This window comes from Phacochoerus africanus, chromosome 4, assembly GCF_016906955.1.
Source record: "Phacochoerus africanus isolate WHEZ1 chromosome 4, ROS_Pafr_v1, whole genome shotgun sequence".
Classification (NCBI taxonomy): domain Eukaryota; kingdom Metazoa; phylum Chordata; class Mammalia; order Artiodactyla; family Suidae; genus Phacochoerus; species Phacochoerus africanus.
The window spans coordinates 101306324-101330152 of NC_062547.1; the positions used below are offsets into that span (position 1 = coordinate 101306324).

General features: G+C 33.9%; 1 protein-coding gene across 5 annotated transcripts in view; it reads right to left on the minus strand.

Annotated features, from left to right (window-relative positions):
* Positions 1–23829, minus strand: part of KIAA0825 (KIAA0825 ortholog) — a 402395-nt gene that overhangs the window by 319937 nt on the left and 58629 nt on the right. For 4 of the 5 annotated variants that reach the window (XM_047778295.1, XM_047778296.1, XM_047778298.1 and 1 more), the window contains 2 exons: positions 22739–22907; positions 18950–19619 (listed from right to left, as the gene is read on the minus strand). In XM_047778295.1, coding sequence (XP_047634251.1) covers positions 18950–19619; positions 22739–22907 — 839 coding nt within the window. Of the gene's footprint in view, positions 1–18949; positions 19620–21763; positions 21894–22738; positions 22908–23829 lie in introns of those variants that run through there. The other variant, XM_047778297.1, reaches the window with a different exon arrangement.

Here is a 23829-nt window from a genome sequence, read left to right on the forward strand (position 1 = left end):
GCTAGGTATCACATCATGCATTCAGTCATCCGTTTATTTGACACCTTAGTTTTTGTCTGCTCAGCACCCTTTTCCTCCTTTAGTAACAAGCTGATCCCTTGGTCATTCAGAGGCCTTCCCTGAGACATTTTGAACAGAGGTACTACCAGTGGAGCTGTTAGGATGTAAGCTGGAAGCTGCTGGTGATCACCAATGCTACTGAATGGAGAAACGGATCTGAAAATAAAGCCATCACATGGGGAGAAACCAAGACAATAAATGATGAAATATAGCTTGAAAGCTGAGTTCCATTTGCTCAGGTCTCTGGATATCCTTCAGTTCCTGTCCTTCCAGAGGTTTAATTCTTAAGCTTTTTCTTTTATTAGGTGAACTTCCACATTCTTAATAGTGACCCCTCTTTTTTGCATAAAAAGCAGAGATGAGGAATGGAAGAACAAAGATGTCACCATGAGCTTAGAGTCCAGGCTAATGCCTTCACCAAGAGTATACAGAATAGCTCCTATGTGCCAGTCACAGGTCTCTTCATGGTCTCCAAAAATTACAGTAATCTCTTCCGAGGCTGTTGTCTGAACAGCAAGGGAAGCTCTTTCCCTTAACTACACATCCTTCAAGGCCAAACTCAAGTCCAAATCCTTCACAGAATTTTTCTAGCTTGCTCTTCCTTACACTAAAATCTCCCTTCTCTGAATTCCTAATATACTTAAAGTCTTATGCAAATCACTTGGTGATTAATTTGAGCCTTTAATATATTTATTATAATATTATATTATAAAATGTATTAATTTAATGTAATTATATATTATACATATATAGTATAATATGGTATAATAGATGCAGTAAATATAACACTATATTATAAAATATTATATATTTTAATATTAATTTAATATAAGCTTTTTTCCCTTTCATATTTCTTCATGAGTTAGTCCTTTTCACTCCCTAGATTTGAAGGCACTTAAAGACACCAAATAGCATTTAGGCTTTAAACTGATTTCAGGAGTTCCTGTCATGGTGCAGTGGAAACGAATCCAACTAGGAACCATGAGGTTGCGGGTTCAATCCCTGGCCTCGCTCAGTGCGTTAAGGATCCGGCGTTGCTATGGCTCTGGTGTAGGCTGGTGGTTACAGCTCGGATTGGGCCCCTAGCCTGGGAACCTCCATATGCCATGGGTACGGCCCTAAAAAGACAAAAAACAAACAAACAAACAAACAAACAAACAAAAAAAAACAAAAAAAAACCTAACAAACTGATTTTAAACTTTGGAAAAAATTACTTGCAGGAAACTAATTTTTCTCAAAAGAAATATTATTAATTGCTTCAGAGTTGAGCTGGGGGTGGGAGTGGGTAGCAGAGAGTAGGGCTGAGCTATAGAATAAGGCTTCTTTAGGAAAGCACCAGAAAGTAAACACTGTCATTCATCTCTTCCTGCTTCTGCTTCTCCAGATCCTGCCCACCCTGCAACCAACACACTTCTCTTTCATATTGTTCATCCTGGACAGGATGTGTCAAAAGCGACCCTTAACTACAGGAATCATGTTCTCAGAAATCTGTAACTGCTTGTCTGCATAACTCCCATGCATCTTTTCATATATTCATATTTTATTCCTCAGTCTAAATGGGAAGTAGGGCCTGATGCTTTTTGGGATTCTATCTAGCACATATTTCGGAAATAGTAGGGACCTCAATTAGTAAGCTGATTAGTTGGTTACTCTATTATACCTCCAGATACTGATTTATTTCAAGAAAATGATTCAGTTAAAAAAATATTCATTGAACTCCTGTTGTGTGTTAGGCAGTGGATTGGATGCTGGAGAAAATAAATAATACTTGCCCTTGAGGTGCTTCGAGTCCATATGGGGAGGCAGACCCCTAATTAGATATTTTAATAGAATATGCTAAGAGCTTTGAGAAAGGCATATGGAGATGCTGTGGGAGCATGGATTAGGGGCTCTAGCCCAGAGAAAGCTTCCTGGAAGAAATGACACATAAGCTGTCATAAGGGATCAAGGGAATTAGGCAAAGAAGGGGAGGAAGAAGGTGGGAGATGGGAGACAACAGAGCATGAGCAGGGGTTGCTGTCATTTCAGTAAGTGAAAAATATGAGGTGAAGAGAGGCATGCAATGAGGCTGAAGAAGGCAGGTTTCAGGTCAAAGAAGGCCTGCTTTCTACTAAGTACCTGGGGTTTATGACTGACAGTGATGAGGAGCCACTGAAGAGCCCTGAACAGGGGAGTGGTGAGTGCTTGGCATATGTTTTAAAGGAAAACAAGAATAAGGGTAAGAGATCCAATTAAAAAGCAAAACAAATCTATTTTAACAGTCCAAATGAGAGATGATAAAGAATTCAATAACAGGAATGGAGAGGAAGAGACAAATTTGAAAGTAAATGCGTAGGTGGTGAGGAAAAATATAAAATCTTGGTATTTCTTTTGATGGTGGGGAGAGGGTAGAAGGGGTTTCTGCTTGAGTGTGATGGTTAGTGGCATTAACTTGGATTGGGGAAGAGGCCTAGGATCAGCAGAATGGTGAGGAGTTCCAGTTTGTCCATGCTGCGTGTGGCGTGCCTGTGGAATATTCAGAGGATCGGAAAAACAGACATTAAGCTCTAGAAGTACAAAGCTGTGGGGTGGGATCAGGGCTGGAGCTAGATCAGGCAGTCATTTACAAGTAGTGACCATCAGATTCAAGATGATAAACAAAGGAGATAATCCAGATATATTATTCTTTTAGTTTAGCCTTACTTCATTACTATTAGTGATTTTTAAATTGAAAAAAATTAATATAGCACTGCAGACATCATTATATGAAGCATTTTAAAGATGAAATGAAGTATTTGATGAGAAATTGATTTAAAAATAACAAATATGCAGCCGTTTGTCATTCATGGGCGTTTAGGAACACTACATTAACATATGGTGGCAAGTCACTTTGCCAGATTAATGCTATATATGTTTTAAAAACAATAACAACAAAGCACTTAATTTGTGTCAGATATGATGTATAATATCTATATTAATACTTAGACACTATGAGGTGGGTTTTATTATCATCTCCATCTTACAGATTAAATGACTGACACTCATAAAAGATAAGCAACCTATTTGAGACCACAAAGCTGCCAAGTGGTAAAGGGAGAGTGCAAAGCAAGACTATCTGACTCAGAAGCTTCCAGGACTTGTAGCTCAGAAGCTACAAGTCCTGCAGTATTAAGTGTCCCTCCCTCACCCCCAGGCCATGAGAGGATAGCTGGAAAGACAGCAATAACCTTGATAATCCTGAAGGAGGCAGGCGAGCACAGGAATTTTAACACTTAAAAAAATCATAATTAATGAACTGAGGTCCAAATGAATACATGCATCAGTTTAGGTATTCATGCTTCTGAATTTACGTAGCTAAAATCTACTGAGTATATTGGTTTTTTTGGACAATTTGAATTCACACATCAAAATTTAAATTAACTTACTCTTTCGCACTGCTTCTCTATTATCTCACAATCTCATTCCAACTTCTAAGCTCTTGTTCATGCCCGAAGCATTCCTCTTCCCCCTCTTGGTTGTCTTTAGAGAAGACCAATTCCAGAATCTCCTTGATTTCTCCTAAGAGTTCTGTAGGAAAGTCCTGCCACTTGAGAAGTAAATATGGGTATCTTCCTAATGAGGAATAGTCCATTCTGCCTTTTCCAACTTTTGGCATCTTCCAGGGAGCTAGATATGTCAGAGCCAGACTTCCTTACCATTAGTCCAAAGTAGCAGGGCAATGCAAGGGCCTGATGTGGAATATGCCTATGATTCTAACCTGCAAGGAATAGGATCATCCAACATGTTCCTAAAATTCAAAGGGACCTAAGGGAGAAAGAGCCTCAATTAGATCAGCTTATGAGTCATTCTGCTTTTCACAAATGATATAAAGAGAACATTATCAGAGCACTTATTGTAACTTAAATAAGGCACTTATTGATAAAATGGTACTTCTCCTAAGTTTTTGGTTGTAAGAAACAGAAAATGAGTAAATTTGAGCAATAAATGAGAATTCTGCATATGTTTAAGGGTTTTCCTGTAGTCCTTGTACCAGATGGGTAGAGGAACAATGGACAATAAGCTGGAGTGAAGGCTGAAAAGGCCCTCTGGTTAAACATCACTGGAGTTTGCTTTCACTCATACCAAGCAAAAGGACTGGAAAGCAGTCATTTACAGATGTTCGGTCAGCCAAGATTCTCGGTTTGCCAAAGTGAGACTTATCTGCTTGGAATTCACTTGGAGGCTAGAAAAGGTCCCAAAAGGTTTGTGCTAACTTGGGGAAGCAGCTGTGTCCCTTTGTTTTTATCACAAAGTGGCATGAGTGATTCCAAAGTGATACTAGATGAGTAATCTTATTTCTGTGAGTGATTCAACATGGAGACCAGATTTTTATTTTAGCGTGTGTAAATTCTAACTATTGATTTATAAAAGAAAAAAATCAGTTCTTTCCCTGAGAAATCAAAAATTATATTAACAGAGGCTGCCTTTTCAAAGTTCTCTTATGTTTATTATAAATCAAAGTTAACCTTAAGAACTATGTCCATTATATTAAAAAAAAAATCTCAGCATTCAACCCTTTATTTCATGGAGATATTGCCTTAAAATACTTTAAAAACCAATTTTCTAGATCAAATCTAAGTTATAGCATAATAGCTAAGAGCATAAAATAAGTCAGCTCTACCACATCACCAATAAAGGTCAGATGCTTCAAACGGTGAACACAGATAAGTTAGCAGTTCTCATTTCACTACTATGAAAGCTAATATGAAATTATTTTTAAAATTAATACAAGCCACATATTTTTTTTCAAAGACATTTTTCATAAAATGAAATAAAACTATAACTTAATAGGCTTCAAGTTCTTAAAGTCTAATTAATAATAAACTACTACATGCAAATAAATGATCATGTATAGGATAGAATCTAAAATAATAATTTTAAAAGCACGATATCCAAATTTTATTACAAGTTAAGATTTCAATACAGAAATTTTGCTATGGTGTTGAGTAACCTCATGACATTTAATATTACTTTGCAGGATTTGAAAAATAAAATTAGTTATCAGCAATCAATTTATTGACTATTGTCCCCAGATAGCATTTGCTACCAGAAGGAAAATGCTTCCTATGTTCTAACTACTGTTGCACACTTTATAACCTGCTAATTAGCACTTAATTTTCCCTTTGCTTAGGGAATAATGATTATTGCCTTCACCTAATGCAATAGAGGGCCACCTTTAACAATCAATTTTTAAAAATTAGTTAATGATCTGTAGACAATATCCAGCCCCCATGAGTGCCTTACATATTCCATTAGGATATAATAACCACTACAAGTTTTCAAGCTCTGCTAGGATTGTTAATTTTAATGCTAAAATAAATGCAAGATAGCCATTTTGATTATTTTAGGAACAATAAAACTTTGAACATTTTGACCTTTGGTATGAAAATTTCGATCCTAACACTTTTTGATTAGGATGTGATTTAAAATATTTAACATGAAATGGCAAAAGAAAGAATCTAATTCCTATCAAGTAGTTACCAACGAGGAAAAGCACAAACAATAGAAGCTAAAGTCTTTTGCTTTTATGTTGTTTAAATTTGCAGAGAGATATTTGGTACCATCTGACCACTTTTCCCTTGGTAAGTAATTATAAAAGGTGACAGATGATTTCTGAATTTTGCCTATGGTTTTCAATGGCAGATTCTAATCTGGAGACAAAACTTTCTATTAAATTTTTTTTTCTTTATGTTTACAGATCAGACCATGCAGCAGTGTTAAGTGTTTTCACTTTTACTGAATCATATAAATGTCATAATGGAATGGATAAAAAATAGGTTATCTTCAGATAGAATATACACTTTCAAAAGTACTCTTCTCTAGTTTCTAAACCTGAAAATATGCTTAGAGTACAGGCTATAAGGGCCCTCTTGTTAAACATCATTGGAGTTTGCTTTCATTCATACCAAGCAAGAGGACTGGAAAGCAGTCAAATACACAGTTTGAAGTGCAAATTTATGAAATCTGGATTGTGACTCTGAGGGTGATAAAAAAACCTAGATATTCTAGGAAATAATGAATTTATAATACACAACTATAAATAACATGTAGTTGTATGTATATTACCATATATTAATTTCATGTGCAGGAAAGAATGCCAAAAAAACAAGTAATATGCAGTCAAGAAAATGAAGCAAGCCAAAGTACCTTCCAGTATGGATGAGCATATGAAAGTTATTATTATTCAAATTCTTATCTCTATTTAAATCTATTTAATACAAAATATGACAAATTATCAAAAAATGCTGGCCAAAGTAATTTAGATAAGTGAAATAGCAAAATAATTGTCAAGGAAATGGAAATATTCACAAGAAACAGACATAAAATTTTAAAAAGACAAGAGTATAAAAATCTTGACTAGGTGACCAGATCAAATAATTCACAAATTTCATTTGTGACTTATGGTAATCCAGTGAACTTTCCAAAGCAGTCATATATTTGACAAAAATTAATGGGAAAGCTTAAGATTTAATGCTTTTTATATAAGTAAAACAGAAGAAAACAAAATTAGTTTGGGTTAAATCAGATATGAAGAAGTTAAAAGTAAAAACAAGGCAACTTAGCAATTGTGTCTGGGGAAATTTTAAGGAGTAAATTTTTTAAGTAGTACATGGAGAGATGCAAGCATAAATCCCAGCAGCAATAATGTGCTACTCTGATCTTGGTGATATTCACTTTTAAGTGATGCCATAACTATTGTAACAATTCCGCATTTATGACAACATTTATCTACTCAGTCCCTGAAGACAGTGAGCTTAAAAGTAGTGTTTTTCTTTCTTTTGCATTTACTAATGATATATTTAGTTTTATAGGCACTAGTCACAGATCGAACCTTTTTTATATCTCACTGTGGTGTGTAATTTTTTTTTAATAACTGTATGTTTAAAATAATTAGTACTGCTGGATATAATCACTAATTTCCTAAAACTGCAAAAGGCAACTTAATATTTCTGCATAGCAGCTGTAATACACAATATTGCACAGAACTAAATTATTACAAACAGTGCCAGCAGTTTTCTATACACAGTACTTAAGATAATTATAAAAAATCATCTTCATTACTGCTTGCTAGCATTTTTTTTAACAGTTTAATTTGGATAGGTTACAAAATACATTCAAATCACACAGATATAATTACTGTAAACCCAAGAAGCTATAAAATGTTCCCAACCAAATCCCTTTGACCCTGTTAATGTCTGTTCCTTGTTAATCTAAGGCAAACATTGTTTGTAGTGTGCATTTGTTATAGAATATAAAAAAAGGGGGGGGGGGGTTAAGGAAATCCCTTAACAGTTGTTATTGATTCCAGCATTTACCGACTGAGAGTTAAGTGTGGTTTACAAAACAGAACAGATGCAGATGCTGACAAAAAGGTAAACAATTGTTGCATGGCTTCCTGCCAGATTCTGAGCCGATATATTAAACTCCAAGTGAAGCACATTTCCCCTATGGATTGCACTTATTGCCACTTCATTTCCTATGTGCTCTGTCTCTCTATTGCCGTGCCTGGCACTAAGCTATTTCCAGTTCTTTGCTGACCCCTGAGGCCTGGTGCTACCACACACAGCCATTAAAGAAGGGAATTGCATGTGTCTGACACGGCCTGAAACCAATTATTTGATATTTTCTTCAGAATGATGCCCAACTCTGTTGGGAATGTGCAATCATGAAATAATTTACCTCCTGATTTAATTTTTTCCTGCACAAATTAGTTGTAGACTGAGCTGGCTATACACAGATGCCTGTGACATAGCTCTGTCTTATCAAGATGATACTTGAAATGAAGCAAGGGGGGTCTGAACTGAATAGGATGGGGGATTCTTCTCTAAAGAGGCATTGACAAGTTTATCAGATATACTGATCACACATACTCTCTGTTGATTGAAAATGACAGACCCTTAAAGAATTACCAGGATAGCAGAAAAAAACACAAGAATGCAAACCTTATCAGTGTATTTATTGTATTTAAACATCTGATTTCCGGTTTCCTTTTTGTGTCAGAAACATTGGCACATGATCAAAATTTAACAAAAACTAAAAAGTAAACTCTCATTGGTTCCTGACTGAGTGACGTTCACTAAATTTAATACTTAGTAATTCTGTTATTAGATATGGTCATTAATGTCAAGAAAGCACATGGTTTTCTGTAACTCAAATCCCTACAGGTGCCTTTCACAGAAATATAAAGGACTTACATTTTCTTGTCTGTGTATCAGAGAAATAATGCAAAACATGAGATTATCACTTATCAATAAACATAGAGAGCTTGTACAAATTTACATATGTTTAATCTGAATAATGAGATATTAAGGCCAACTGCTCAAACAGTTGTGTGTCTATAAAAACACAAGGCTCTTTAGAGGGACTGAGTGAACATAAAGCTTCAACCAAATCTGTGCGGTAATATCTTGTCTATAAAGTCGAGCAAGGATTTTTCTCATTTTTACATACAGATTCCACATTAAATCTTTGCTATTAAATCTTAAAGGGACTGTGATTGCTCCACTTCCTATTTCTCTTTGAGGTTTAGGCTCTACTAACTAGACCCATACACCAATAACTGTGAAGTTTGTGGCTTTTGTAACCATGACTAAGGAAAATATCTATTAAAAGTACACACTCTTCAAATAGCTGAAGGATCACTGTTTTATTGCGCTACAAAAAGAACATTAACAATGATGATAATAATTGATTTCAGCATAGTTTGGAAAAAAGATATAGGAAGGCACTATAAAACAATTTTACAATATAACTTTCTCTCATAATGATCATTATAAAATTTGGAGGCTATTCTCTTCTTTTCAGGATAGATTGTTTCGCAAACCTGGGTAGGTGTCTACTCCAGTAATTGCTACCATGATTATTAGCACTGTGTGTTTTTTGCTAATGAAAATGTTAATACCGAATTTTAAGTAATTTCTACCTTGGAGGACAAACAATATAATGACAGTTATTCTAAAATCAGCTCAGTATGATTATAGCATAGAAATCTAAAGTAGTAAAATTTCAAATTATTTAGTCTTTTATATTTCACTAGCATCATAATTCCAAAGGCCTTATTAGAGTTTCATCTCTCAGTAGCACTTACCTGTTAACTTGGTACTTCCTATGGGTCTACTATGGAAGAAATGAAACTAGTACTAGGGAAAGCTATATTTTCTGAATAGTCGGCAAGGGTTTTCTGATTTTACTCAATGTTGCAAGTTACAAAAACAAACATTGATAGGTTTTGCTTTTGATTGAGGCAATATACTGTACTTCACTTTAAGTAATTTTTTATTTCTTTACATGTGCAATTTTAGATCTCCATTTAGATAGTCCAATCATCAAAGTTCTCATGAATGTTCTGATAAGACTAGAAGTAAATTAAAAACATGTGTGTAAACAAGAGAATACAAATTCAATTTTAAGAATGACAGGGGCAAAAGACATTCTAACTGGAAATCCATTTATGACTTTTTTAAACATTTTACCCAAAGCTAAGGATTATTTTTCACATTTCCACATGTGAGCAATTGACTGGTCTAATTCTTAAAGCTACCAGCAGTTTCTCCTGAATAAATTCCTATGCAGAGGTCAGTCCACCCTCAGAAAATGCCAATTTAGAGAAATAATGTTAATAGTCCCAGATGTAAAAGACATAGATTTCCCTTGAGTTTATAAGAAAAGGTGGAAATATTAAATGACAGCCACTTTGAGGCAGATATGTTCTAAACCAAATATTTCACTTCACAGATATGATACTAAGGGTCAAAGATTTTCATACTTATATATAAATGATGACAATGTTACTTCATAATGTACATCCACCAACTTGATTTTCATAACGAAGAATGTTATGGTACATGAACAACCATTACAACTCTCAGTCTTCTGTTCGAAAGACTATTTCTAAAGGATTTTTACCAAATTTTTTTGTTTATTAAACTTTTCTTCTTGAACATTTATGAAAAAAAATGTTTGGTACTAATAACTGATTAACAGCATGACAACCAAAAATCCCATATTACATTTTCTGAGGATCTGAGAAAAAAACACATTAATTAAACAACACTCAAGCTTATAACTGTCCACTGGAAAATGACCTTAGGTTAAATAAGAATTCAGGGATCCATGACCTGTAAAAGTAAAAACCTGTAAACATTTTTACACAGGACAAAATAGCCAAGCAGTCACACTTACTGTGTCCATAAATCAAGACACGGAATGACATATATAACTTTAGCAGGGGAAAGCAGAAATCAGAAAAGTCTCGAAAAAGTTGTATAGTGACTTAGCAACCCATTTTCTAAAGAATTTGAATTTCTGGTTTTCATCAATCCCACTGTGTATTATTTGTCCACATTCTTTGCTCAATATAGAATAGCTGCAAAATAAATTTTTTCACTTTTAGAATTTGTTTTTGTTTTTGTTTTTGTTTTTTTTTTGTCTTTTTAGAGTGGCACCCACAGCATATGGAGGTTCTCAGGTTAGGGGTCGAATATGAACTGTAGCAGCCAGCCTACACCACAGCCACAGCAACACCAGATCCGAGCCTGGTCTGCAACCTACACCACAGCTCATGGCAACTCCGGTTCCTTAATCTACTGAGCAAAGCCAGGAATTAAACCAGCATCCTCATGGATACTAGTCAGATTCGTTTCTGCTGAGCCACAACGGAAAGTCCAGAATCAGTTCCTTCTTAACTTCTTTTCAATAATTTCTTTACAATTGTTTTCATTTTCTCTTCATATGTTACTTTTATTTTTATTTTCAATTTTATTTATTGATTGATTAACTGATTCCTTTTTTAGGTCCGTACTTACAGCATAAGGAAGTTCCCAGGCTAGGGGTCAAATCTGAGCTACAGCTGCTGGCCTGCACCACAGCCACACCATATCCGAGCCACATCTATGACCAATGCCACAGCTTGAGGCAATACTGTATTCTTAACCCACTGAGCAAGGCCAGGGGTTGAACCCTCATCTTCATGGATACTCTTTGGATTCTTAACCCACTGAGCCACAACAGGAACTCTGTGTTATTTATATTTTAACTAGGCAATTTCTTTTTCCAAGTAAAAAATTAGGGTTTTAAAAATCTCAGTATTTTATTTATCTTTTTAGTTTTTAAAAATGTTATTGGGAGTTCCCGTCCTGGTAGGGCAGAAACAAACTCAACTAGACAAGTGAATTCATTTACTGAGAGACAGAAAGGCAGTATTTAAGGCTTGGTCATTATTCAAAAATGGATTTGAATCCCTGCTGAGGTACATCCTAACAGTGGGATTTTTTGGGAAAGCTACTTAACTTGTCCAACCTCAGTCTCTAAAACTATAAAGTAGAGATAATCAGAGTTTCCTTGTGACATAGCGGGCTAAGCATCTGGCATTGTCACTGTTGCAGCTTGGGTCATTGCTGTGGCACAGGTTCAATCCCTGGCTGAGGAACTTCTGCATGCTATGGGTGTGGCCAAAAAATAAAGTAGGGATAATAATTCAAATTTTCAGAAATATTGTAGAAATCAAATGGTATATTAGTACATCAAGTGCTCAGAATGGTGCATGGCAAATTTAAAAGCACCTAAGAAACAGTCATCTATTATATAACTGACTTATATATACTTGTAAATAGGTTAACAAGGAAAAATGAAGATCATCAATGAGAAAATAACAACAAAATTAATAGTGAATTCATGTTCTGAGTAGCATCCTTTGCAAAGTGTATGTTTTATTCAAGTTGTCAGTGCAAAATAGAGCCTAAGCTATTTGTGCCTTAACAAAACTCAAGAATCAGAGTAGGTAGAAATGACTTTTAATACAGAAAACTGTCTTAAATGGAATGAAGAATTTGTCCTGTCCTAATTCTTATATAAAGGATGAAATAAAAGCCACATAGTGCTAATTTTCACCTTCACCTTGGTGGATCATTTGTGTACCTTTACCATGGAGAGAGAGACAGTACGGAAAGGAATTAGATTGAATGCAGGATGTCCTCCTGGCTCAGGAAAAGAGAAGACAAGCCCATTCTCTCTACTGATATCATGGATGGCCTAGCACGTTCCAGGAGAAGCCTCAAGATGGCACTGAACATGCCATGTAACAGAAGTGGCAGGAGGGAAGGCTTTAGGATCAATTATGCCAAAACTCAAATCACTTTAGACTTTCTTTACATGCTGAAAAAAATACTAAAATTATTTACAAAAGTTTAACATGTACAACCGTCTCATTGTGTAATATAGTGCATGAAATTCTTACCCACAGACTCAAAGGAAAGATCACTTACTCTCCCATGCTTTATAGGCCTCATTCTGAGGCTGTCATTCTGTACTTATACAGGCGTTTGTATGATTAGAGAGACACTTTTTTGAGAAGAAGTATTTTGTCCATGCCTACTTTATAGCATTTCAAGAATGAGCTGGTTCTTCCCCAGGAAAAAAAACATAAGTCACTATTAAATTCCTGCTTTGCCTTCTTTAAATACATGCCAGAGAAAAGACATATGGATTTCTTTTCAATCAACAATACAGAATAATACTGCATTTCCAGTTTTTGCCTGTGATCTTAATTTTCATTTGTCTGTTTTAAAATCCTCCTACAAAAATAAAAAATTGAAACTAAAAATAGAACAGAACAAAAAGAGTCTGTTGTGGGATCAAAGAGGAAGCCCCCCAAAGAATTACTAGCAATAGCTTCAGATGTCAGCTGGAAGGAGAGACTTTACTTCCTGTTTTTGTTTAATTACAGACTCCCCTCCTTACCCTCCCATCCTCATTAAAAATGTAACCGCAGGACATGGCCAGTTTCCATATTGTTATTTTCAAGTTTCACTTGGGGAAGAAAAATCACACAGATAAAGATCTAAAGGAAGTTTTGTATTTGCTACAAGTGGCATACAAAGCCACACAATTAGCCAGCTAATACTGCTTTACTGTGAGTAGAGAAAATCAATGTGACAGTTTCCAGTGACCTTTTGTAGGTATAATATCTCCTCGTAGAATGATATCCATATCACGGAGTTAGAATAAGTTTATTTTAAAAATTTTTTATTCTCTCTCTCTGTTTAAAAGCTGCACCTGTGGCATATAGAAGTTCCCAGGCTAGGGGTCAAATCAGAGCTTCAGCTCCAGGCCTACATCATAGTCATGGCAATGCTAGATCCAAGCTGTATCTGCGACCCACACCACAGCTTGCAGCAATGCCTAATCCTTAACCCACTGACTTTGTTGGGTTTTAACCCACTAAACCACAATGGTAACTCCCAGAATAAGTTTAGGGTTAAAGCTTAGATTACCTGATATAACCCTTTCATTTTATCAATTAGAACAGTCTGAAGAGGTCAAATGACTTATCAAAGATCACAAACAAGAGGGTGGGAGATTGAGGATAAGCACCCTTGACTCCTGATAACTGTATTTTTTACCTTCTGAAAGCAAGTAACTGTAAACAAGTAATGTACTAGTATTTCATTAAAATGTAGCAAGTATGATAAAACAGTGGGAAAAAAGCTGATCAACAATATCATTTATTCAGCAATGGTACAACAACAACAAAAAAAAACACCAGAAATTATATTATTATTTTAAAGGAATTTGTAATAACTGAATCAAGATACAACTTTTTCTTTCAAAAATTTTTCCCCATTACTGTTTTGAGCTATTTGAAATTCCAGCTCCTACCAGTGTGGGGTTAGAAAATAACAAGCATAACTGTCATCAGAAATCTAATGGAGATCTTCATCTCAGGGGCATAACAGGGTGAAGAGATGTGGTGTCCTAGGAGGCTTGATCTCTTCTGTAATAGCTAACAATAACCTCCAGAAAAATTCAGAAAAAGATACACAGGGGACCATAACATTTATCTTAAGATCGAAATCTCCTAATCATATCATTTCATATTAAAATACAGAGAATTTATTTAACTAAAATTCACTACCCATAAACAATCCTCTCTTCTTCAAAGCACTGAGAAAAGCAGCAGCAACTTTTCCTTAAATCGAAAGAAGGAGCTCCCATTGTGGCTCAGCAGAAATGAATTTGACTAGCATCATGAGGATGCAGGTTTGATCCTTGGCCTTGCTCAGTGGTTAAGGATCCGGCATTGCTGGGAGCTGTGGTGTAGGCCACAAATGAGGCTCAGATCCCATGTTGCTGTGGCTGTGGTATAGCCGGCAGCTGTATCTCTGATTTGACCCCTAGCGTGGGAAGCTCCACATGCCACAAGTGCGTCCCTAAACAAACAAACAAACAAACAAATCCAAAGAAAATACAATTTCAAAAGTAACTTAATCACTTGAAAGAGTATCTGTAGAAGTAATATTGTTCTTTCCCAGGATGGATCACCAAATTACCAAAAGTCTATAATATTTAAATTATAACATTATTTCATCTTTTTCTTCAAACAGCAAAACAAAAACAGACATGCGGATCAAGAACCGAATTAAGAACCCAGAAATAAACGCTTACATATACGGTCAACTAATATTTGATCAGGGAACCAAGAATACTCATTGGGGAAAGGATTAAATAAAAGGTATTTGGAAAAGTGGATAACACAGGCAGAATAATGGAATTAGACCCTATCTTACGACATCCACAAAAGTTAACTCAAAATAGATTAAAGACTTAAACATAAGACCTGAAACCAAAAACCTATCCTAGAAGAAGCACAGGAGGAAAGATCCTTATGTTGGTTTTGGCAATGATTTTTTTGGACATAATACCAAAAGCATAGCCACAAAAGCAAAAATTAATAAGTGGGACTATATCAAATAGAAAAGCTTGTCCACAGCCAATGAAACAACCAACAAAATGAAAAGACAACCTAGGATAGGGAGAAAGTATTTGCAAGCCATGTATCTAGTAAGGGATCAATATCCAAAATACATAAAAAACTCATATCCCTCAATAACAACAGCAACAAAATCCAATTAAATTATGAGCAGAGGATCTGAATACACATTTTTCCAAGGACATACAGATGATCAACAGGTACATGAAAAGATGCTCAAAATCACCAGTCATCAGAGAAATGTAAACCAAAACCACAATGAGATGTCACCATATATCTGGCTATCTTTAAAAAGGGAAGAGATAAAAGGGAATCTGTGTTCAAAGTTTGTGGGAGCATAAATTGGTACAAACACTGTAGAAAATAGTACATAGGTTCCTCAAAAAATTACACGTAAAACCACCATCAACAATTCCACTTCTGGATATAAATCTAAAGGAAATGAAAACAAGATATCAAAGAGATATCTGCAATCCTATGTTTATTTGCAGCATTGTTCACAATGGTCAAGATAAGGAATTAATCTAAGTGTTCATTTATGCATGGATGTATAAAGAGTAAGTGAGGAGTTCCCACTGTGGCTTAGTGGTTAACGAACCCAACTAGCATCCATGAGGATGTGGGTTCAATCCCTGCCCTCACTCAGTGGGTTAAGGATCTAGCGTGGCCATGAGCTGTGGTGTAGGTCGCAGATGTGATACAGATCCCGATTTGCTGTGACTCTGGCGTAGGCCGGCGGCTAAAGCTCTGATTGGACCCCTGGCATGGGAACCTCCATATGCCATGGCTGCAGCCCTAAAAAGACCAAAAAAAAAAGAATAAGTGAGATTGAGATATATCAATGGAATATTATTCAGTCATGAAAAAGAAGGAACTCATACAGTTTGCACAACATGGATGCATTATGCTAAGTGAAAAAATCAGACAAGGAAAGATAAGTACTATATGTTATCACTTATACGTGAGATCTTAAAAAAAAAATGAACTCATAGAAACAGAGAGTATTAAGATGGTTACCAGGGGATGGAGGATGCAGGAAATAAGGAGATACTGTTTGGTCAAAGGGTACAAATTTCTGGTTAGAAGATTAATAATTTCTGGGGATCTAATATACAGCATTGTGACTATAGTTAATAATAATGTATCACATACTTGAAAGTTGTTACCAGAATAAATCTTAAACGTTCTCACCGGAGTTCTCGTCATGGCTCAGTGGTTAATGAGTCCAACAAGGAACCATAAGGTTGTGAGTTCGATCCCTGGCCTTGCTCAGGGGGTTAAGGATCTGGTGTTGCAGTGAGCTGTGGTGTCGGTCGCAGATGCGGCTCAGATCCCAAGTTGCTATGGCTGTGGTGTAGGCTAGCAGCTACAGCTCCAATTAGACCCCGAGCCTGGGAATCTCCATATGCCACGGATGTGGCCCTAGAAAAGACAAAAAAAAAAAAAAATTCTCACCAAACAAAGAAACAGTAATCACGTGATATGACGAATATATCAGCTAAAGCTATGGTGGTAATCATTTTGAAATATTATGTATCAAATCAACATGTTGTACATTTTAAAGTTACACAACATTACATTTCAGTTATATCTCAATAAAGCCGAAAAAAAACAAGTATATATACAAGGTCAGCTTAAGATAACTCAGTAAATCACAAAATAAGTACTACAAGCAAAAAGAAAAAAAAAAAAAACCCTTTTAAATTGGCATTGCAGACTTTGAAAGAGAAGAGTGTGGGATAGTTTATAGGAAAGTAAAATAATGACAACACTAAAGTATATTGAGCATACAGAGGATTCAGAACAATGTTCTTAATGGAATGAGCTATTTCTACCCTGTTCTTTTAGGAAGGATAGCACAGTCAGAGTCAGGGCACCACAGTCAGAAAGACCTGAATTTCAATCCTGGCTTCACTCTGTAACTTCAGTCAAATTACTTATCATATCTATGCCTTAGTTTCCTCACTATATAATAAAGATGAATAACAGTACCTATCCTGTTGGGTGGTTAGAAGGTTTAAATGAAATAACGCACATCAATGTCTGACTCAACAAATGTTAGCTATTATTACTTAAGGAATGTCTACAGTTTTAGGGTAAAGACAATATTCAAACCATTTGAGCCTATCTAGATTTTATTCAACTAGGAATATAAATATTATAAATTTTATTAAGTATTTATAAAATATTATTATTATTATTACTTTACAATTTTCAAACTATATTTCCTTAATAGATAAAATTTCATCATTGGGTTAAATATTAGTGGAAAATGTGGTTGATTTGTTAAGAGTTAGTTTAGGAGTTCTCATACAGCATTAGCTGCATGTACTCATTTAGTTTTCTTCCTTTTACCTTGTCTACCTTAGAAACATTAAATATAGCAGCTGCTAAATGCCTTTCCTATGGTAGGTACTCAATAAAGCCAAACTGAACTGATTTTCACTGAGCCCACTTGAACAGTGCTGTTTGAAATTTCTTTAAGAAGTTACAAAGCATTTAATTCTACACTTTGAGGCAAGATCCAGTAGCATGGTGGTTAAGAACATGAGTCTTGAAGACATGAAGACCAACTTATGAATCCTGACTCTGACCCAGGGCAAGTTAATCTTTCTAAGCTTCTTTCTTTGTTGATGAAATTGGGATAATAAAGAAAGGGATGAACTTAGCATATTACCTGGCATATTGAAAGCATTCATTTAACAAGTGGTTTATACCAAAATTCAAATAAAGGAACTGGAGAACAATCAGTGCACTTGGACTTGTGGCTAGTGCTTCAAATTTTAGCCAACACACATAGTTCTTTCTCACAAACGGGAAAACACCTCAATATCAGCCCTAAAGACACCATAGCAACTTATACATATTTTTAACATATGGATGTTTTCTTCTGTTATAAACTAAACTATATTTGGCACATATAAAGCTTTCATATTGAAAGCACTTTTAAGTAAAATTTTCTGAGAGAATATAAAAATTTTAGAAAATAAGTAAACTTATGAAAAGGCATTTAAAATTTATGTAATGATTAAAATGAAAATCTTTAAACTTTGAGCAAAATTGTAATGTTCCTAAATTAATTGATTTTGTATTCTGCTATAATCTAAATTAGTTGATAATTCTATGATGTGATATAACTTCCTGAAGAAAATAAAAAAAAATTAAGAGAAAACATTGAATTATGTGAAAATTCACATATCAGAGCAATTGTTATTCTGGTATTTTATTAAGTAAGGTAGGTAAAAATATCGTGAGCTGTGGAAATTTTTATGCAGTGATCATAAATTGAAAGAGCAATTTACTATAATTTGATAATTTTGAAACACTTAAATAGTTTATGAACCTGTTTAGAAATATACCTTAGAGTTCTACATAAAAGCATGAGTAAGCATAATTTTCAAAATAATCATATTTTTTACCAAGAAAAATTTATTTAATCACAACAGATTCTTTCCTTTTTCCTTTACCTTTTGAATAAATCGGGAATCCTCAAATCATTTTTTATCTGTATATATATTATAGAAATATGATTAGAGGAATTTTTAAAGATCAGCTACAGTTAATGCTCTAATTCCATATCCAATTATAATATTTTATAATTAGTATTTCATAATAGCTCCTTATTTGAATTGGCTGACTGAAATATATAATTTTGAACTTCCAACTTTAGTTAAAGAAATTTCAACAAATTTTCAACAATTCTTTTTATCTACTAATGCTTCAGCTTTGGAAGATACAATGAGCTAAAAATTAAACTTTTCTGTTTTATATATATATATGTATGAGTGTATAATATATATATATATGTAATGTTTCACCCAATAACTTAAGCGATTAAAAAAAATTAAACTCTTATTGGTAGCATTTCTGACCTATATTCCCAATATGCTCAACAATTTAAATGACAGGAAAGAAAACACTTCTATTACTATACTTACAGAAAAAGAAATGCATAAGAGAAATGTGTAGTGGAAAATTTCTTAACATTTATTTTCTGATTTATTTTCAAGTTTGCAATTAAGTTTAACCGAATAGAAAAGTTTTAAAAATTAAAGATATCAAAGGCTTAAGTTAAACCAAACAGGAAGTTAAAAAATCACTAACCCAAAGCATGCACTGCTCCTCTATGCCTGCTGGAGCTCTTGCTTGTTTTAATCACACGGACAGCACTTTCTTTGAACTGCGGCTCACAAAAATTTTCAAGAAATTTTGCCATTTCTTCTGTTAAAGTATCCAGGTAAGTTTCTTTAATGAATTTCACTGTTGAGGACGGAGCTAAAATTTCATGTAGTGTGTTAAAATCCTCTTTTATCATTGAGTATAACTTAAGCATTGTACCTTGGTATCCATCAGCCATTATGTCTAAATTTGATTCTCTGCTGTAAGAAGAAAAACAGTTCTGCAGGAGTTTTGCCAACAGTTTACTCTGTATGTTTTGGTACTTGATTGTAACTTCTGATTCTGGATAAAGAAACAAGAGTTGCTGTATGCACTGATTTTTCAACAAAATTTTTTGCTGTGAATTGTTTATTTCATTGTGGCTTTGTAATCTGCTCACTAAGAAGCGTCGGAGATGTAGTCTTATATCATCCCATATAGACTTTATATCCATAGAAGAATGATCTTCAACCGAATGAAGAGAAGTCCTAGAGAGGAAATGGAAAGATGTTCCACTTAGAGTTGATGGGAGTGAAACACTGCTCTGGCAGGAGATGTCCCAAAGTAGATCCAATACCATTTCTTCTTGATTTTGTTCGTTCTTCAACAAATCTTGCTAACAAAAATAAATTATAATGTTAGAAATGTGATTAACTATAAGAGTAGCAGAAAAAAATGATTTATACAATCATACAGAATTTCGTAATTCGTTTCAATTTATAATCAATACTCTGATGGTCTTCAAAAATATTTTTTTGCATTTGTAATTGAATCAGACATTTTAGAATATTAGCTTTATGGTCTTTTAAACTTTGTAAAAGCCCAGGTGAAGAGCTAATTTTTCAATTGGATTTCTAGACATAGAGTTTTAAGCCCTCCATGCCTGATATAATCACAGTCCTAAGGAAGCTGTAGCTTAAAAATTCTAAATAAAAATCTATAGTAAAATATCAACTGAAATGTAAGCCTAAAACAAAAATAAATTCAAGATCACTCCCCTAAGTAATTCCTGGCACATAATTTTCATGACTGAATGAGTATACTTATTATAAAACTCCAAATGAACATAGAGAACAGAGACCTTTAAATGTAGCACATGCCTAGGGGTTACTAATAGCTGCCATCCTGAGAAATAAAATTTAATACATTTAGAGACTTTAGCTTTCATTTAAATTTCTTTTTGAGAATCACATTAAGAAAGATTTTACTTTGGAAATTAATCTGAGAATATTTCAGTTCTCTCCAAAGAAATAACGAACTCAAAATGTGAAAAAAATACTCTAAGAATTGTTCCTCAAAAGATGATACAGAATTACTTCTTTATACTTTCTGTGTTAACTGACAGAAAATAATGGTAGGTGTAATTATGACAAGAAAAGGGACAAAAAAATTACTTTCTTTTTGGACTTTGAATCAAATGCACAAATTCTCCTTACATGCTGACTTTTCGAATTTTGTCTATTTCAGGGAGTAATGGAATTAAATTATATTCTCCAGTAGTTGATTATTTTTTAAAAAAAGCTGATTATTTTAAAAAATGGAAGCAAGTTTCAAGTGGCATAAAATCAGGCCAGCTTTGAAATTTTGTATCGACAAAGACTTTAACTTTCATTTAAATTCCTTTTTGAGAGTTACATTAAAAACAATTTTACTTTGGGAATTAATCTGAGAATATTTCAGTTCTCTCCAAGGAAACAACTAGCAGGTATTATGTGTAACTGATAATTATGCGCAACTCCTAGACAAATTCCAGGGCACTCTCTCAGTCCCTCTAAGCACTATGATAGCTAATTTAATGTTCTATCTGTAATAAATAGTAATACCTAATATCTATATAATTGTTTATGACATAAAAGCACTCTTCTACAGTTTCTGACTTATTCATAATGAAAACTCTGTGACATAGATACTTTAAGCCCCTATTTATAGATAAGGACATTAAAGTGCAGTATGTTTAAGTTACTTTCTAAATGTCACACACAGTAAAGCACAGAACCAGAATGGATGCTTGGCTTCATTCATGTCCATGTTTTTTATACTATACACTAGAGAACCAAAAAGTGCATTGAACTTTCTGAAGCTCCTCTCTCTCTCTTCCCTCTATTTAGTTCCTTTGATACTTCTGGAAAAGAAATGTCCTTAGATAGAGTCCAGAACACCAGCATTACGGTAAACTATAGAGGAAACTGGTCATATTAGTGCTTCAACCTTGGGTTTCTTTAAGTCATTCAATAACTGTAAAGACTTGATCAAGGAAACATTTAAAGAATAATAGATTGCAGAGGTTTAAAATATATGCTTAGTATGATTGCTTCGATTCAGAAAATGACTTCATATAACTGCCACAATGAGGATTTCTGTTTCTTAAAGAGTTAGATAATTAATAAAAAAAAAAAAAACCTTTCTATGGAAAGAAATAGATGTATGAAAAATGCTATAAAGACTGACACTTTTAGCATCTAAAAACCTGATAAGGTCGTTTTAATCTGGATCCGTTTTAATAATGTGGTTCTTTTCTGAAAATAACATGATCAATTATGTAAAAAAACCTAGGTCTGGAATAGGCCTATCAGTCTAATGAATTTGAGCAAAACTAAGGCGGCCTTTGCCCTGCAGTGAATAGAGAATGACTTATGTGTGACAGATTAAAAGATAATTAAAAGCTCTTGCTTTTAATTAAATGAGAAAGCATTATTACATCAATATTAATGAAATTCAATACACATGGCTCTTAATAGAAATTAAAGGAATAACTACAACCATATTTATTCTTCAAGGCTCCACCTTCAAGAGATAATGGGTGAGAGGATTTTCTTAAAAGAATGAGGCTTCAGGGCACATAGTCTTTCTTTCTCTTCCTTTTATTACTTTGTAAACATTAAAGAGACATCTGCAATAATAACAACAGCCAAAAATTATTTTCATCTGATTCTGTCATCCTAAGCCATCTACAACCTCAAGATATTTTCCACATCTGCCTTACTCAATGTTTGATGTTTAGACAAAAACAGAGCCTTTTTTCCCTAAATTAAATTAAAACCATAGCTATAGAGATCCTGCTTTCTAACAATTGTGCTGTTTCTCTGAGAAACCATTTTTGCAAGCTAGCTAGCTACCCTTGCAGGCACAGGTGTAATAAAATAACTATTCTTATTAAGGCTACAAAAACCTCTCTAACATAGAGGGTGGTCGGTAGCCAAGAATAACCAATGTAATATTCATCAATTAGCTGTGGTCTTGTATAAATTGCTGTCTTGATTGAATAGAACTGGATATGCCCACAGGTTGAGAAGGGAATGATGGACAAAGCTACTTAATAGATACAATCAATGACAATTTTATTATGTTTAATAATAAGCACAGAGAAAATGAGTAGTTGTGAAGGGACACAAAATATAATAAATATCAACTTTTCTGATAGACAACTGTGGTACATTTCAATACATTTTGTAATGTTGACATGGTATATATCACATCACAAATCACCCAAGAATTATAATGTTTAACCTCTTTAATATAAAACTTCATTTCATTATAAAAATCACAGTAAAAAATAAAAACAAATAGCTTACTGGATTCCACTGAAGATACAAAAACAAAACAAAATAGCACCCCAACCCCTAGATATGGCAGGCTAATATGGTCAATGAAATAAATACTTACACAGAGAAATTAAAAGGATTGTATTCCATTTTCACCCACCCCATTCCAATGTAAAACAAAAATTTTTTTTACCAGGGTTTTGAGAAACTTTATCAAATCTCCATGGGGAATGGAAGGTGACTTGAATGAATCACAATTATAATTATTTAGCCATTCAAAACAGTCAGTTGTTGTTTGTAGCTGCACATCTGGACATTGTTTGTTAACTTCAGACTGTATTTCTTTAATGCAATGTTCTATGCTATAAAGAAAAAAAGAAAAAATTATTTTGGTAGGAAGTATGTACTGGCTTTGTTTCATACTATCACAGGTCTTGAAATGTTTATATGCAGTACCTGGTTGTATACAACTTACAAAATTATAAAAAATTCATATGATATGAAATTAGAAACAAAAAGCTGTGCCATTTATAATTGAAAGCTGAAAATTCAATTTTTATGGTAGTTTCATTTCAAATGCACTAGAGGAAATATAGCTAATCAAAGATGAATTAGAAATTCTTTTATGTTAAAACTAAAATCAAGTATAGATGCAATGAAATAATGATACTCTTCATAGGCAGTGGATGGAAGACAGAGATAAAATACTCTTGACTGAAGATCAGAAACATACATTATTTACTAATATGTGAATAACTATATAAATTATGGACAACCAACAATGTAATATTAAGAAATCACAAAGCAGTTACAAAGAATTTATAATTTTAAAAGTTATAACATGCTGTATATATAATTACTACAGATAAGTAGCTTTTCCTTTCATCAAACTACTCCAAAAAAAAAAAAAAGAAGCCCATTAGAGTTTTCTTGTGGCTCAGTGGGTTAAGAATCTGGTGTTATCACTTCAAGGGCTTGGGTCACTGCTGTGCCACAGGTTTGAACCCTGATGTAAGAACTTCCACGTGATGTAGGCACAGCCAAAAACAAAAACAAAAACAAATCCCCTAAACATACAAAAAATTGCGTGTTAAAAAAAGACTGGAAGGAAATAAAACAAGAAGTTAATACCAACTATCTTTGGGTGATGAAATTTGTTGTTTTTAATTTTATTTTTCTATATTTTCTAAATTTTTTAGGCTATAAGTAAACTTTTATTTACAAAATGTAAACAAATGAAATATAAACTTTTCATTTACAAAAAAGTAAATAAACAAAGAAAGT